The 15,421-nt window shown below is 43.3% G+C and overlaps 1 protein-coding gene across 3 annotated transcripts in view; it reads left to right on the forward strand.

The window, feature by feature from the left end:
* The window catches only part of TBC1D2B (TBC1 domain family member 2B), a 91,054-nt gene that overhangs the window by 47,708 nt on the left and 27,925 nt on the right, over positions 1–15,421 (forward strand). For all 3 annotated transcript variants that reach the window (XM_058542195.1, XM_058542196.1, XM_058542197.1), the window contains 5 exons: positions 3,646–3,809; positions 7,288–7,520; positions 8,234–8,629; positions 13,401–13,511; positions 14,535–14,728. In XM_058542195.1, coding sequence (XP_058398178.1) covers positions 3,646–3,809; positions 7,288–7,520; positions 8,234–8,629; positions 13,401–13,511; positions 14,535–14,728 — 1,098 coding nt within the window. The remainder of the gene's footprint in view (positions 1–3,645; positions 3,810–7,287; positions 7,521–8,233; positions 8,630–13,400; positions 13,512–14,534; positions 14,729–15,421) is intronic.

Raw genomic sequence — 15,421 nt, forward strand, 5'->3', positions numbered from 1 at the left:
GCCACCTTTTCCCCTACCTTTCGTTGACCTCAGGAAACAGCAGATGATGCACATTTCTTCCTCTTTTTTATTTGTTAATAACCTTATTGAGGTATAATTTACCTACAATAAATTCACCTGTGTTAGGTGTACAGGCAGGTGAATTTTAGAAATTATCCATAGTCATGTCAACACCTCCATAATCAAGTTCCATCACCTTAGAAAATTCGTTCATGCTCCTTTGCAGTTGATCCCCTCCCCTAACCCCTGGCCCCGACACCCTCTGATCTGCTTTCTGTCACTATAGCTTTGCCTTTTTAAGAATTTCATATAAATGGAATCATACTGTGTGTAGTCTTTTGTATTTATCTTCTTTCACTTAGCATAATCTTTTTGAGACTCATCTGTGTTGTTGAGTGTTTTCATATTTCATTCCTTTTTATTGCTGAATAGTATACAGTAAGTATGGATATATCACAATTTGGTTATCCATTCACCGGTTGATGGATTTTTGGGTTTTATCCTGTCTGTGGCTATTATGAATAATGCTGCTGTGAATAGTCACATACAAATCCTATGTGTAGACTTATGTTTTCATTGCTTTTGGGTAAATACCTGGGATTGGGATTGCTGTTTCGTTTAGTTAAGTGCGTATTCAACTTGATGAGATGCTGCCATGCTGTTTTCCAAGGTGGCTGCTCCATTCTGCATTCCCATTAGCAGTACGTGACAGTTCCAGTTGCTCCACGTCCTTCCCAGCACTTGGCATTGCCAGCATTTTTAACTTTAGCCATTGTGGTGAATGTCGTTCATTTTGGTTTTAGGTTGCATTTCCCTGGTGACTAGTGGTGTTGAGTATCTTTTCATGTGCTTATTGGCCATTTGCATATATTCTTTTGTGAAGAATAGTTCTCATTTTTTACTCAATTTTTAATCGTGTTGTTTGTCCTCTTATTATGGAGTTGTAAGAGTTCTTTATATGTTCTGAATACAAGCCTTTTGTCAGATTTATGTTTTGCAGATATTTTTCAAAGACGATAAACTTTTTAATCTTGATAAAGTTCATTTTATCATTTTCATCTTTTATAGATTGTGTTTTTTGTGTGCTGTATAGGAAATCTTTGCCTAACCAGTGTTAAAAATATTTTCTCCCATGTTTTCTTCTAGAAGTTTAACGGTTTTAGCTCTTACATTTAGGTCATTTATGTATTTTGAGTAATTTTTATGTATAGTGTGAGGTAAGGGTTGAAAAGTTCATTTTTTTTCATATAGATAACCTTGTTCTAGTACCACATTTTGAAAAGGCTATCTTTTCCGCATTGAATTTCCCCATTGTTGACCATCATTGACATTATTACATGCTTAATGTTGTCCCATGGCTCATTGATCCTTCCTTCCTTCCTTCGTTTCTTTTGTCTTTTTTCTCTCTTGTTTCTATTCGGATAGTTTCTATTAGTGTCATCAAGTTCACTGATCTTTCCTTCTGCAATGTCTAATCTGCTGTTAACCCCATCCAGGGTATTTTCATCATAAATGTTGTGTTTTATTTCTAGAAGTTTTGATTTGGATTTTTAAAAACATCTTCCATGTCTCTATTTAACATGTTCAGCCTTTCTTCCAGCTTCTTAAACATGGGGAAACAGATATAACTTTTTATTTTTTTTGTGAGAAAGATCGGCTCTGAGCTAACATCTGCCAGTCCTCCTCTTTTTGCTGAGGAAGACTGGCCCTGGGCTAACATCCGTGCCCATCTTTCTCCGCTTTATATGGGACGCCGGCCACAGCATGGCCTAACAAGTGGTGTGTCGGTGCGTGCCTGGGATCCGAACCGGTGAACCCTGGGCTGCCACAGTGGAGCACGCGCACTTAACCGCTTATGCCACCAGGCCCGCCCCAGTTATAACTTTTAAAGTCCTTGTCTACTAACTTTATCGTTTATCATTTCTGAGTCTGTTTCTATTTATTAATTTTTCTCCTCTTACGGAGTTGTATTTTCCCTCTCCTTTGCATGCCTGGTAATTTTTTATTGGATGGCCGATAGTGTGAGTTTTAGCTTTCTGAGTGCTAAATTTTTTTTGTATTCCTATAACTGTTCTTTTGCTTTATTCTGGAATGTAGTTTAATTACTCAGAAACAGTTTGGTACTTTTGAATGTCTCTTTTAAACTTTTTTAGGTGGAGTGAGAACAGCCTTTCATCTAGGGATGATGTTAGTAACCTTTTTCCGAGTACTCTATCGGATGCTCCGTGACATATGAGGTTTTCCACTCTGGCTGGTGGGACTAGACACTATTCCCGGCCCTGCTGAGCCTCAGGGATTGTGCCTTCTGCTCCTCTCAGGTGGTTCTTTCCCTGTTCTTGGATAGCTTTCTTATGCACAAGCCTGATAGTTCTCAGCTGGAGACTTGGGGAACACTGTGAGATCTCTGCAGCTCTCTGTACAGCTCTCTTCTCTCGTACTATGCCCTGTGAACTCCACCTGCCTTGGGATTCCCGACTCTTATCAACTCATGGCAGAGCTCCACCTGGGTTCCCCCCGCCTGCACCGTGGCCTGGAAACTGTCTCTAGGCAGTGTGCTTGGCCAGTGGTGGGGCTCATCTTAAGTGTTCTCCTTCTCTGATGTCTAATATCTGAAAATCATTGTTTCCTATATTTTGTTCAGTTTTTTAGTTATTTCAGGTGATTATAAATCCAGTCCTTGTTATTCTGTCTTCATTGGAAGCAGAAATCTCAAGCTAGTTTTTAAAAGTTTTAATGAAATATTTTTAGCACTCAGGCAAGTATAGAATATAGTGAATTGATTACCTGGGCGGCCACTACCCAGCTGTATAATTTTGTCATATTTCTGCTGCATTAAAAAAAAAAATTACAGATACAGTTCAAACCCTCTCTTCTTCATGATCTCATTATTTTCTTGCCCTTTACAGAGGTAACCAGTATTTGATAATTATCATTCATGTATGGATTTTTTAATAGTTTCACTACATATGTATATATCTATAGATAATATCTATTAATAGTATTATCTTAAAGATTTAAAATAATGTCATGTTGTACATGTCATTCTTCCATTTTCTTTCTTTTTTCATTCAGCATTTAAAAAAATATTTATCCCCATGATACATGTAGCTTTAGCTAGAATGTACATTCCACAAGATCAAGAATCTTTGTTTTGTTCACTGACTTATCCTGAACACCTAGAATAGTGCCTGGCACATAGTAGGCACTCAATAAATATTTGTTGAATGAGTGAATTCATTTTAAGTGATGTATAGAATTTGAATGTATGAATATGCTGCAGTTTATTTATTCTCCTCTTGATGGAAGTTTCAGTTGTTGCTTTTCTTTTCCTTTGCTAATATGAATAGTGCTGCAGTGGATGTTCTTGTTTATGTCTCCTTGTGCACTGCCCAAGAATTTGTTTAGGAAACGCTGGGTCTTAGGGTAGGCATCTCTTCAGCTTAACTGTATATTGCTGAATTATTCTCCATGATAATAGTACCAATTTATACTCCCACCAGCAGTGTGGAAGAGTTCCCGTTTCTCTGTATCCTCACCAATATTTGATATTATCACATCTTTTAATTTTTGCCAACCCTATATGTGTGAAATTACATTTTCTTTTACAGTTTTTTTAAAATAACACATTTCCTTTTTGCCCAATAGAAATTCAATGTCTTCTTTACGTCCTGGGAGAGGGCATAATGATAGTCGGAAGAGTGTGTTTTATACCAATGAAGAGTGGGAGCTTTTAGACCCAAGCCCTAAGGACCTGGAGGAGTCTGTGGTACAGGAAGAAAGGAAGAAGCCAGTCCCTGAAGGAAACAAAGGTATAGACATGTTCCTGTTGTCTGTTGTTCTCTCCACCAGTCTGGGTTCTCTCTTACCCACCAGTGACCTGGGAGACCTTTTGGTAGCAGGTCTTTCTAGAAGCATAAGGCCCAATGGGAGTTGCATTCTCTTTGTGGGAGATAAAACATGTAAGCTTGAAAAATTAGATGTTACAGGAAATAAGTAACTGTCTAGTCGTGTGGTTCTTAAACTTTTTCAGGAGATAGACCATCTGGAAGTCATGGTACTGTTTATGGAAATATTAATTTAAAAAAACCCAACTTTTTATTTATAGAAATTTGGAATGAACACAAAAGTAGAATGTATAGTGTCATGAATTCTGGTGTTCCCGTCAACCAGCTTCCACAAATCTATTCTTACGGCTTCTCTTATTTCCTCTTTATCTCCTCTTTATCTGAGCTCCTGCCCCTCCCTACAATCACCATCAGCTGGATTATTTTAAAATAAATTCTAGACATCAATCCACTGCATCTGTAAATATTTTAGTATGTGTCTCTAAGAGATAATGACTCTTTTTAAAAAACTATGACCATAGCTTTATTATTATACCTAAAAACAGTTACAGTAAATCTTTATTGTCTAATTCCCCAATTGTTCCATAAATGCCTGCCAACATTCGGCCTGTTCACATGAGGTGCTAATAAGGCCTGCAGGTGTATTTAGTTGCTGTGTCTCCTTAGGTCTCTTTCAGTCTGAACAGCTCCCTGGTCTTTTTTTTGTCTTCCTTTTCCCTTGCCATGCTCGTTGAAGAAACAGGGTCTTTGTGCCGAGGAATTTCCCACATTCTGGATTTTGCTAATTATGCTTCTGTGGGGTTACTTAACATCCTCCTTCATCTCTGTATTTCCTGTATACTGGTCGCTAGAGCAGAGGCCTGCCCAGATTCAGGGTTAACTTTTAATTATGAGAAGACTACTGTTTTAGAGGGGTAGAGGTGCTGTGTATTTCCTGGTGCATCACGTCTGGAACCACATCGTGTCTGGTTTTCTCTCTTTTTGTGATATTAAGATCGATCAGGATTTAGGGTTGCCAGCCCAATCCATTCATACAGTTCTCCGTTGGCCTTTTGCCTAATCTGTTTAGCAGCCATTCATGATCCTACATCCATTGATCCATTGAGGGAATATTGATGTTTTAAATGTAAAATAACAATAAACAATTTTGAAATTCTGCCTTATGCTTAATTCTAGCGTGGGCTGGCAGGGATAGGAGGCAGGATTTTAGGAAATCTTTACTGGGAGAGCGAGTATTTACTAAAGGAAATATTTCTTCTGTCCCCTGGGAAAGGACTGCCATGACTGGCTTTGAGGGGGAGCTTACCTGTGTTCCACAGGATCGTAGTGTGGAACCCTACCGTCCCAGTGTAACCTGGTGTAAAATGGGGCCAAGCTGAGTATGCTTCATTACCTAATGCATGGCAGAACCAGTGGGAGGACCCAGGAGAGGGGCTCCTTGTGAACTGGGAATGCCTCCTGGAGGAAGGGGATTTGGGCTGGAGATTTGAATTATTGAAGATAAGCGGTGTTGGCTCTTACTTCCATAGAGATTCTAGGAATAAAATGGAAGGGATAAATGCGAGCAAGATTGGGAAGGAGGAATCAGGAAGACTCAGGGACTTGGGAAGGGCAAGAAACTCCCAGCACCCTGGAGAGTAGTTTCTCGACGGAGCAGCCTTCTCAGCCTCTGCCCAGTCCCTCATCCCTTTGAGAGGGAGGCTGTGTGAAAGACATGGAGGGACAAAGATGTCTCTGGACTTTGATCTTGCTTGTTCATAGGTATTTCCTGTAATGGCCCCAAGAATCCGCCCACCAGCTTGTTGTCTATGTTATTTATGGGAAATGAACTACCCTTCCTTGTATTTTTTACCCTCTATTTTTAAGTAAACTTTTAAATTGAAGTTGAACATACAGAAAAGTCCCCCAATCAGAAATGTATGAGTTTTCACAAAGTGAACACACCCATGTAACCAGCACTTAGTTGAAGAAACAGAGGGCCGGCCCTGTGGCTCAGCAGTTAAGTGCGTGCGCTCCGCTACTGTCGGCCTGGGTTCGGATCCCGGGCGCGCACCGATGCACCGCTTCTCCGGCCATGCCGAGGACACGTCCCACATACAGCAACTAGAAGGATGTGCAACTATGACATAAAACTATCTACTGGGGCTTTGGGGAAAAAAGAGGAGGAGGATTAGCAATGGATGTTAGCTCAGGGCTGATCTTCCTCACCAAAAAAAAAGAAACAGACAATCTCAGCACTCCAGGAGCCACCCCCATTCCTGAGCCCCCTTCTAGTCACTACACCCTCACCCCAGGGCTAACCACTGTCCTGCCTCCTAACAGCATGGATTCGTTTTGCCTGTTTTCTAACTATATAAATGGAATTTATATATGTGTACTCTTTTGTGTATCCTCTTTATATTTTGAATATATATTTGAATTAATCTACGCTAAAATTTATTTGGATCCCTCGATATTTTTAAATACCTATTTTTAAAGAAGAGAATACAGTCATGCTTTAAAACATGTGTTTACAATTTAAAACGTACATTTGGACTTTCTTTTTGTTTTTTTACTAAGGATAGATTAGCAAAAAAATAAGGATCCCTAGTATGTCTCTAAGTCCTGCCCTTGGAACCTACTGTCTAACTTCGTAGGTGGGGGCCCATCCTCACTAAGAGGCCCTGGGGAAGGGATGTCGTTTTTCAGGATGCTGTGGGAGCTTGGAGCACCCATGTTCTTCCCTGGCCTGTGTCTCTGTTCTCTTTGGTCCTGCAAGTACCTGAAATGGGAAAATGGTGATGTGAACATATAGGTTCAACACCGAGCTTTTGAGAATAGATTTTGGAAAATAAACTAGCATTAGTACAATTTTGTCATAAATTCCTTATTAGTGCCAATGTACCTGTCTACCTTTTTTCATTTACTTTAGAGCAAAGATTGAGCAATCAAATAGAAGGTTTTCTTTTAGAGTGACCACATGATGGAGTCTTATAAGGAAGGATCCAGTGGGGGAATCGTCTCTGATTTTAGGCCTGGTTATTATCAAGAATGAGGTAGGGGCAGAGAGGCATCTCCCTGCCGGTGTTTTCAAGTTGATGAATGCAGAACTCCTTGGAGGCTGATAGGTGAGATGCTTCTGTGTGTTATTGTAGTTTCCAAAGGGAAGAGTTAGCCTGCACTTAAAAAACAAGTTTTGGGGAGCTGTCCCAGTGGTGTAGCGGTTAAGTTCATGTGCTCTGCTTCGGCGCCCCGGGGTTCGCAGGTTCAGATCCCGGGTGCGGACCGATGCACCGCTTCTCAGGCCATGCTGTGGCGGCATCCCATATAAAGTAGAGGAAGATGGGCACGGATGTTAGCCCAGGGCCAATCTTCCTCAGCAAAAAGAGGAGGATTTGCATCGGATGTTAGCTCAGGGCTGATCTTCCTCACAAAAAAAAAAACAAGTTTTGTTTTTATGTAGGAGTGACTGGCTCAGGATTTCCCTTTGATTTTGGACGCATTCCCTACAAAGGAAAGCGCCCTTTGAAAGACATGATTGGATCGTACAAAAATCGTCACAGTAGTGGTGACCCATCAGCCGAGGGGACATCGGGTAGTGGTGGCACCAGCAAGCCTTTCTCCGAAATGCAGCTGCAGCTCCAGAGCCAGCAGGAAGAGCTGGACCGGTTAAAGAAAGACCTGTCGAGTCAGAAGGTAACTTTTCTTCTTTATGTTTCTATCCTATCTCGCATCAGCGGCCCAGGGACCAGAGGAGCAAAGCCTGGTTTTCATGTTTCTCTGAATCTTTTATTTCCCAAAAGCTGCTTTTCCCCTGAAAGTTTTATGTTGCCATGGCCACTGTCCCAGGCCCTGCTGCTCTGCTTGATTGTTTGTTCATTGACATTTGAGTTTCCAAGGCGAGTGAAGACGCCTCAGAGTGGGTCAGGGGAGGGTGTTATCTGCACCATGCCCACCCCTGCCCTGACATCAAATCTCTCTGAACATAGCTTCAGCCCCGAGTCCATTAACGGTTGTTTGAAGAGTTTCCACATCCTGTTCTACAACACAGTTTCCTTCTGAGCTAATCAGACCTAATTACACTTAATTGCTCAGGAGGTCATTGAATTTTAGAGCTCAGGTTTTTTAATATGGATGAACATATACAGGGAACCATTGCTGATTACAGTATGTGCATTCGTTATTTCCTGTTTCCTATTATTCTCTACAGACAGTCTTTATGGAGTAAATTTTTTTCCTGTCTATTTTTGAGATCCTTCAAGAGGAAGTTCAGTATTAAACTGTTTCCAGTAAAGTTTCTTCATTTCCTCAAATTCCAGTGATTGTTCCAGGTAGAGTTGTCACGATTTCTGCTTTTGCTCCTCTCCCTGGCTCTCTTCACCCTCGCTCCATCCTCCTCTGGCTCCCAGGAGCTCGTGCGGCTGCTGCAGCAGACAGTGCGCTCATCGCAGTACGACAAGTACTTCACGAGCAGCCGACTCTGTGAGGGGATCCCAAAGGACACACTTGAGCTTCTACACCAAAAGGATGACCAGATTCTGGGCCTCACCAGCCAGCTTGAGAGGTTCAGCCTGGAAAAAGAGAGTCTTCAGCAGGAAGTGAGAACTCTGAAGAGCAAAGTGGGTGAGCTCAATGAGCAGCTGGGGATGCTGATGGAGACCATCCAAGCCAAGGACGAGGTCATCATAAAGCTCTCACGGCAGCTCAGCGAGTGCGAGGGCAGTGTGGCTTCTCCCAGCTCGGCGCCCGGCTCCCCCTCTGCCGCCCCTACCGGCAGGGACCAGCTGGAACTGGACAGGCTGAAAGTAAGAGCAGGGTGTGGGCTCTGATTATTGGGACAAGAAATCCAAAAACCCGTTAACAGTCTGTCTGGTGATGTCACTCCAGAGCTGCTGGTCTCAGGGAGCTAATTTGGCGTGACAGCAGAGCAGCTGTGCCTTTTTTTAAAAAACAAGTATAACAGGACTTGTAGTCAAATAATTATTAGTTTTCTAAGAAGCTTCCTTGGAAAGTGAAAGTCTAAGTCCAGCCATGTTGCCCTTGCTCAGAACAGTTTCAGATCTTTCCCCTCCTTGCTTTCAGGCAGCAGAGACTTCTCTACTTATGTGTCCTTAGAACTTCCCTGTTCCATGTAACCTTCAGAAGCTATTCCCTCTGTGCATGAATGTGTGCACCAACATCATTTCCACGGCCTGCCTCAGGACCTAATGGGGGCCAGGTGAGGGAGCACTGTTCCCAACAGCTAGAGTGCGGTCGGTCAGCTGGGCAAGTAGACCTCGGCTCCCAGGCAGGCCTGGGAAGAGGCCCTGCTCAGAGTCGGTGCCCCCTGTGCCCAAGGTGGGAGGGTCCTGACACAGTGAGAAGGGAGGGCAGAGCTCTCCTCCTAGTGTCCCTCTCTGGGCTGACCAGGGGTTGGGGGGGAGGCTGGTTCCTGAACAGAGGTGACTCTCCTAGTCATACCTGGGGTGGTGACCAGCCGATGAGGTAGGAGGAGCACACAGCATTTGTGGGAGGCAGGGGCAGTTGGACTCTTTGTGCCTGTGGAAAAGCCTGCCAGTCCTGAGGGGAGAGCTGAATGGCCTTGGGCCACTGTCAGTCAGGCCACAGAGAGGGTCATCGAAGTCCTCCTGCCACCAGTTCTTGAGTTGGAGAAGTGTCCCCTACGACATGAGACATTGGGTATAGCCCAGTTGACCCCAGCTGACCCCAAACAGGTCTGTAGCTATAGGTCCCACCTAGCCCCACAAACCTTCTCACCTGGCTACCCTCTTTTTGCAAACAGTTTGGCACAAGGTTGTTTGGCCCCCCCAGTGCACCTTATCCTTTAAGGGCAAAGACTGGCGCCTGTTGAGGTCATTCCTGAGCACTTCACGCCCAGCAGCACCTGTCTTGCAGTGTCAGTGAACTGGATGACTGAATGGTGGACGTGCTAGGGGCCTTAAAGGTAATTCCAAAATGGCAGTTAGAAACACTGGAATTACGGCGGCCTCGTTGTAATGTGGATGCAGTCTCCACAGGGACCACTTCTCAGTGATGACACCCAGTCAATATGTGAGGCCAGAAAGATTTGTTAATGAGAAAAGCCAAAAACAACAACAAAAACCCCAATGTCATTACGTTATAATCATATCTAGTCCAAAAATAGCCGTGTTTAAAAAAAAAAAACGAGTTCTTGGTTAGTATTGCTGGTAAAAGTCAGTTTTGTTTATATACACAAGGAATGTACCTGACTCTTAAGTATACATCCCATCGGTAATACACCACGTTACGACTACTTGTTTAATGTCAGCTGAAATTGATATATTGCAAGCATGTGTATTTTTGTAGTGTTTAGAGACTAACGCTGGGCATTCGGTTCCCAGGTTGCAGTGAGTGATGCTGGGCAGTGGGGGAAGCATGTGCGGCAAGTTTTCACGGGGAGCCAAGCCAGGGTGTGTGAGGAGAGTGTGTCACTTTGTTGTTGTGGCTCTACACAGCTCCTTTTGGAGACAGCTAACAGAGTTGATCAGAATTAGACTTTTCGCCCCTTTGTTTTTGCAGCGTAATGGGTGGGGTGGTTTTGAATCAGTCATGACATTTTTTTCTCCAGCATTTCTCAACTTAACAGTTTTTAAGCCTGTAGCTCCAGAATCCCACGACAGTCAGGTTAAGTGGCTACAGAGCATATGAAGAGGCAGAATGGTTGTTAAGGGCCCTACTTGTGGCCCATGGATTCTGAGTGGGACAGGTGAGTCCTGCTTGGGTCTCAACCTCATGTTTTCTGACGTTGCTCTGCCTGGAGCCTGTTATTACCGGTGCCGGCGCATCCCCTCGCCTTGCGGAAGACATTCACACTTAATCCACGCCTTCTCTGCAGTGGCGCTGGGAGAACTGAAGAAAGGCTTGAGGGAGACCTTTGGACAGAAGTGGGTGTTTTCTCACTGTCCTTCACTTCTAGATAGTGCGTGGTTTCCATATTGATTTCTTCCTTCGACCCCAAATTTAAAATGTCTAGGTGTGTGTTGGTTGGACGGAGCTATCTTTTTTTATTGTTACTGTTACTGTCCAGTTTCTTGCTTTATAATCAGTGTATGTGGCGTGTAAGGATTTCTGCTTTCTGGAATTTGCTGACATTTCTTTTTTGGTCTAATACATGGTCATTTTTTGTTTCTGTAGTATTTTGAGGCAGGAATAAATATTGTTCCTAGGATTTTAGCACCCTGACGATTTGAGTATTTTTTCCATATTTCCTTCCAGGCCTTTTCTATGTTTACATAATTCTTCCGTTTTTGGAGTAGACAGACTTTTGTTTCATTCAGCATTATAGCCCAAGCACATTCTCTGTTGCTATCATTAGTGATTTCAGAATTGTCCATCCTTTGACTCTGTCATCATTTACTTAATCAACCTTTGTCTTCAGTCCTGTGTTGCTATTTCATGAATATCTTCATGCACACAGCTTTTCCTTCTTTGAACCCTTTCATTCAGCCATGTGCCAGGCTTTGTGCTCTGCACGAAGTACACAGTTTCTATCCTCCTGGAGCTTGTAGTTTGGTTTAGAAAGCACAAAAATAAGAGCAGAATCACAGCTGTAGGAAGCACCAGGAAGGAAGGGGATAGACCAGTATGAGGTGGTGGTGTAGACTGAGCAGGGGCTCTGGAGCCAGACCTGGCAGGGTTCAAACCCAGCTTTACCACTTGGCAGTTTAGTTCACCTCTCTGCCACAGCGTGTTCATCTGTGAAGTAGCACTCAACTCCCAGGGTCTTGTAAGCATTAAAGGAGGTATTTCACAGAAAGCCTCAAGCAGCGCCTGGCACCTCGTAGGGTCTTAACTTGCTGTGATCATCATCAGCATTCTAGAGAAGGCATCCTTAAGATGAATTATCAGGACTTACTTAGGCTGTAGCACAAATTTTGACTTAGACGTAGATACGGCTGATCATGATTTCCTGCTGTCACTGACCCACCTTGTATCCCTCAGTCTCTGTCTGTCATGGTCGAGGGTATTCCTCAGTTGCCCTCTAGCTCACCTTCCTTCAGTCTGCTTGCCTTTTAGTAATGTGTTTGTTCATTGTTTCCAAATATGAGAGCTTTAAGATGCCAGAACAGAGAACATCATGATTCAGATCAGAAAAGGAAGTCTGTGGGTCTCCTTTGGGGTTTGACACTGGATATCTTGTTGTGATGTGCGGTCTTGCTAAGACTGAGCAGGTGTGATGCATATCAGAGCTCAGGTGGGAGTCGGGGGGCCAAGCACTCGGAGCCCAGAGCCCAGCAGGCCTGGCTCTGAGAGGTCTGGTTCCCAGCCCCAACGCTTAGTAGTTGTGCAGTCTCCCTAGGGCTCAGTTCTTCACTTAGGAATGGAGATGATGAGAATAGCTGCCTGAGTTGTGAGGTTTAAATGAGATCAAGAATCTCATGTGCCTAGCACAGGGCACCTGTAACCCATAGCAAGTGCTCCATAAATGTTAGCAATCAAAGGGACCATTGAAACATTTTCAGTTCGTCTGTATTTTTTAGGGGAAATTGTATACCCCCATGATGGTTTCTAGTTTGGAGATTGGGGCCTGTCTCTTGACACATTTTGGGGGAATGACCACGGTCTCTATCCTGTGACAGCACAAGAATCAGGGCCTTTCTTGATCATTCCTGGCCTGTCCTTGGAGCTATCATGAACAGAGTTTCTCCTGTGATTGAGGGATCAGAAATTCCTCAGGACCTTCAAACAGAGTATGTGTATGTTGAGGGGGGATGACACATTTGTAAAAGACTGAATTGGTAGAGAGCATTTAGGAATCACTGCCCTAAGTGTCTCAAAGGTTTCCTTTCACTCTCCCTGCTCAGAGTTTCAAGGGCTGAAGCTAACATATGACACCCACCTCTACCAGACCTGAACTTTTAGTCGAACTTGGCAGAACTTGTCACCAGCTTGTGATGTTCTCTTAAAAACATAAAGCAAATGTGGCAAAAGTTTTACAATTAGCGAATTTAGGTGAAGGGTATATTGTGTTCATTGTACTTTTCTTTCAACTTTTCCATACGTTTGAAACTTTTCAATGTAAAGAAGTTGAGGAGCATGTTCTCCTAAGTTACTTATGCACTGTAGGTTGTAGGTGCTCATTGGAAGTGTGATTCATTAGTTAAGGGCTTTGTATATGTGTGTAGCATAAACTGGATACGTAAAAATGAGTGCCAACAGAAAGTGTGTTCAGTTCCACTAGTTAAAAAAGAAATGAATGAAAGGTATTGCTTCTTGTACCACCTCAGTGAACGTGGATAGATAACATATTTGCATAGATTTAGGAAATACGTCCTACTTATTTCTCCTGTGGTCAGTTGAAAAAATCACCACTGTTAAATAAATTCGTTTTCCCCGTCTCCTTTATTACAGCAGTAGTCCCTGCCTTCCTCCTACTGCCGGGAGTGGCCACAAAGATTAATCAGAAAGTGCCTGGTAGTCAGGTTTCAGTTCCTTAGAACTTGTTCTAACTCAGCAGGGCTATTTGATTGGTGAGGCAGCAAAATGTTAATTATATAGAATAATTAGGCAATATTCAGCCAATGTGAATTGATGGTTTGTTTTTTTTCCCAACAGGATAATCTACAGGGATACAAAACCCAAAATAAACTTCTAAATAGGGAAATTTTTGAACTCTCAGCTCTACGGAGAAATGCAGAAAGGAGAGAGAGGGATCTGATGGCAAAGGTGGGTGAGAATGGATATATTCTATTATCTGGTGGGAGATATGATTCAGAAACCATTTACAAATGGACATGCTTTTAAAATCAGTTCACCTCCCATGCTTGGAGTGCTGTGGTTACTGATGCCAAAATATATTTGAAATATATGTGGTGCACAGAGCTATGTATTTGGTCTCACTTTGTCTGTGATGAAGACAAATAGAACTGCCCTGAGATGTGGTTTCCATCCACACATATAATGGAGTTTATAGGAAAAAAAATTAAGTACAATTCTAAGGTCTCCTAAATTAAGGTTATTTGGATTTTGATCTATGCTATTGAGTTGTGTGAATCCGTTTCTTATCTATAAATGGGGATGGTGAGGATAATGCCTCCTCTGTGAACCTAATAGGGCTGATGTGAGAGTTGGATGTGATTGTGGCTGGAAAGGACTTTGCATTGTGTAAAGACATCACAAACATTACAGTTATAATCCAGTGAAATTCAGTGACACTTGTGTCAACAGCTGTTATTTACCTAGTATACCTTTTGAACAGTCCTCAAAGCATCTTCCCAAACCTTGTTCCTGCATGTTTTCTAGGGGTGTGTTTGATTTGTCTGATAAGGTGGCAAATGGGAGCTAGTCCTGGGTCACAGCATCCTAAGAAATTGTTGATGTAGCGTGGGGTGGCTTCTCATGGCCCTTGTGCCAAGTGGCACTCAGCTTGACCTCAGTAATTGCCATGTGGCCTGGTTTTTGCTGCTCACCTCAACCGTCTCCAGAACTGATGCATGTGTTGGCATCCAGAGGTCTTATTACCAGCACCTCTTCTTTGCCAGATCCCCTAGAAGGAAATGGGGGGCCCACAGCAGATCATTTTAAATATGACAAGTGGCCTATGGCATAAATTAATCTCTTGTCTTTGATAGTCTCTCTCTGGCTCACTTCCTGGTAGTTTTGGGCTTGTCATTCATTGATGCTTGAGGTATGTAAAGATTGCTTTTGCTTTGTCTGTCTGGACGGAGGTAACCACCACATTCTCTGCAGTATTCTAGCCTGGAAGCCAAGCTCTGCCAGATAGAAAGCAAATACTTGATATTGCTCCAAGAAATGAAGACACCAGTTTGCTCAGAAGACCAGGGGCCTGCTCGGGATGTCATAGCCCAGTTGCTGGAGGATGCTCTGCAGGTTGAGAGCCCGGAGCAGCCAGAGCAAGCATTTGTTAAACCTCATCTTGTCAGGTAAAGGTGCTAGCAACTGTTGGGGGTAGTGCAACCCATTTCTCAAGTCCCGTTTTTCATCAGCAATAGCCGTTCACAGAGAACTTGACAAGTCTCACTTGATGCTCATGACAAGTACTGTCCAGTCATTAGAACAGGCAGTCTCATCATTCTTGCTGTAATAAGTGATAGAGCTGGGATTCAGCCCAGGTCTTTTGATTCCAAGACCTTTCTCCTGTGTACCATGCCAAGGTGGATGATAGCTTTAGTTTCTGTGCTGTTGCAGGAGGAGCCATTCTTCCAAGGAGTGGGAACCCTCTCCTGAGATGCAGCCATACCCACAGGTGGTTCGAAAGCAAAGGGGGCCCCTAAGTGGGGATCTGGGCCTTCTTTATAAGGGAAAAACACTTGGGTAGCCTGATGCAGTGGTCCAGAACTCAGTTAGGGTCTGATACGTGCCGTGGACACACTCCCCCCCAAAATGCACTTGGACACACACACAGTATTACATATATTTTTCAGAAAATCAATCTGGAAGCCTTTGATTGTTCTTGTATTAAGAACCTTCATATCCTAGTTTCTGAAAAGTGAAATCATGGAATATTGGAGTGAGGAGAAATCTGCCAATTGACTCAGTCCAGTCTCCCTCTGTTTCCACCCCCTTGATACCAGGGACCTGCTGCCCGGGTGTAGGCCCTGCTTGCTGCAGCCACC

Source organism: Diceros bicornis, chromosome 5 (assembly GCF_020826845.1).
Source record: "Diceros bicornis minor isolate mBicDic1 chromosome 5, mDicBic1.mat.cur, whole genome shotgun sequence".
Classification (NCBI taxonomy): Eukaryota; Metazoa; Chordata; class Mammalia; order Perissodactyla; family Rhinocerotidae; genus Diceros; species Diceros bicornis.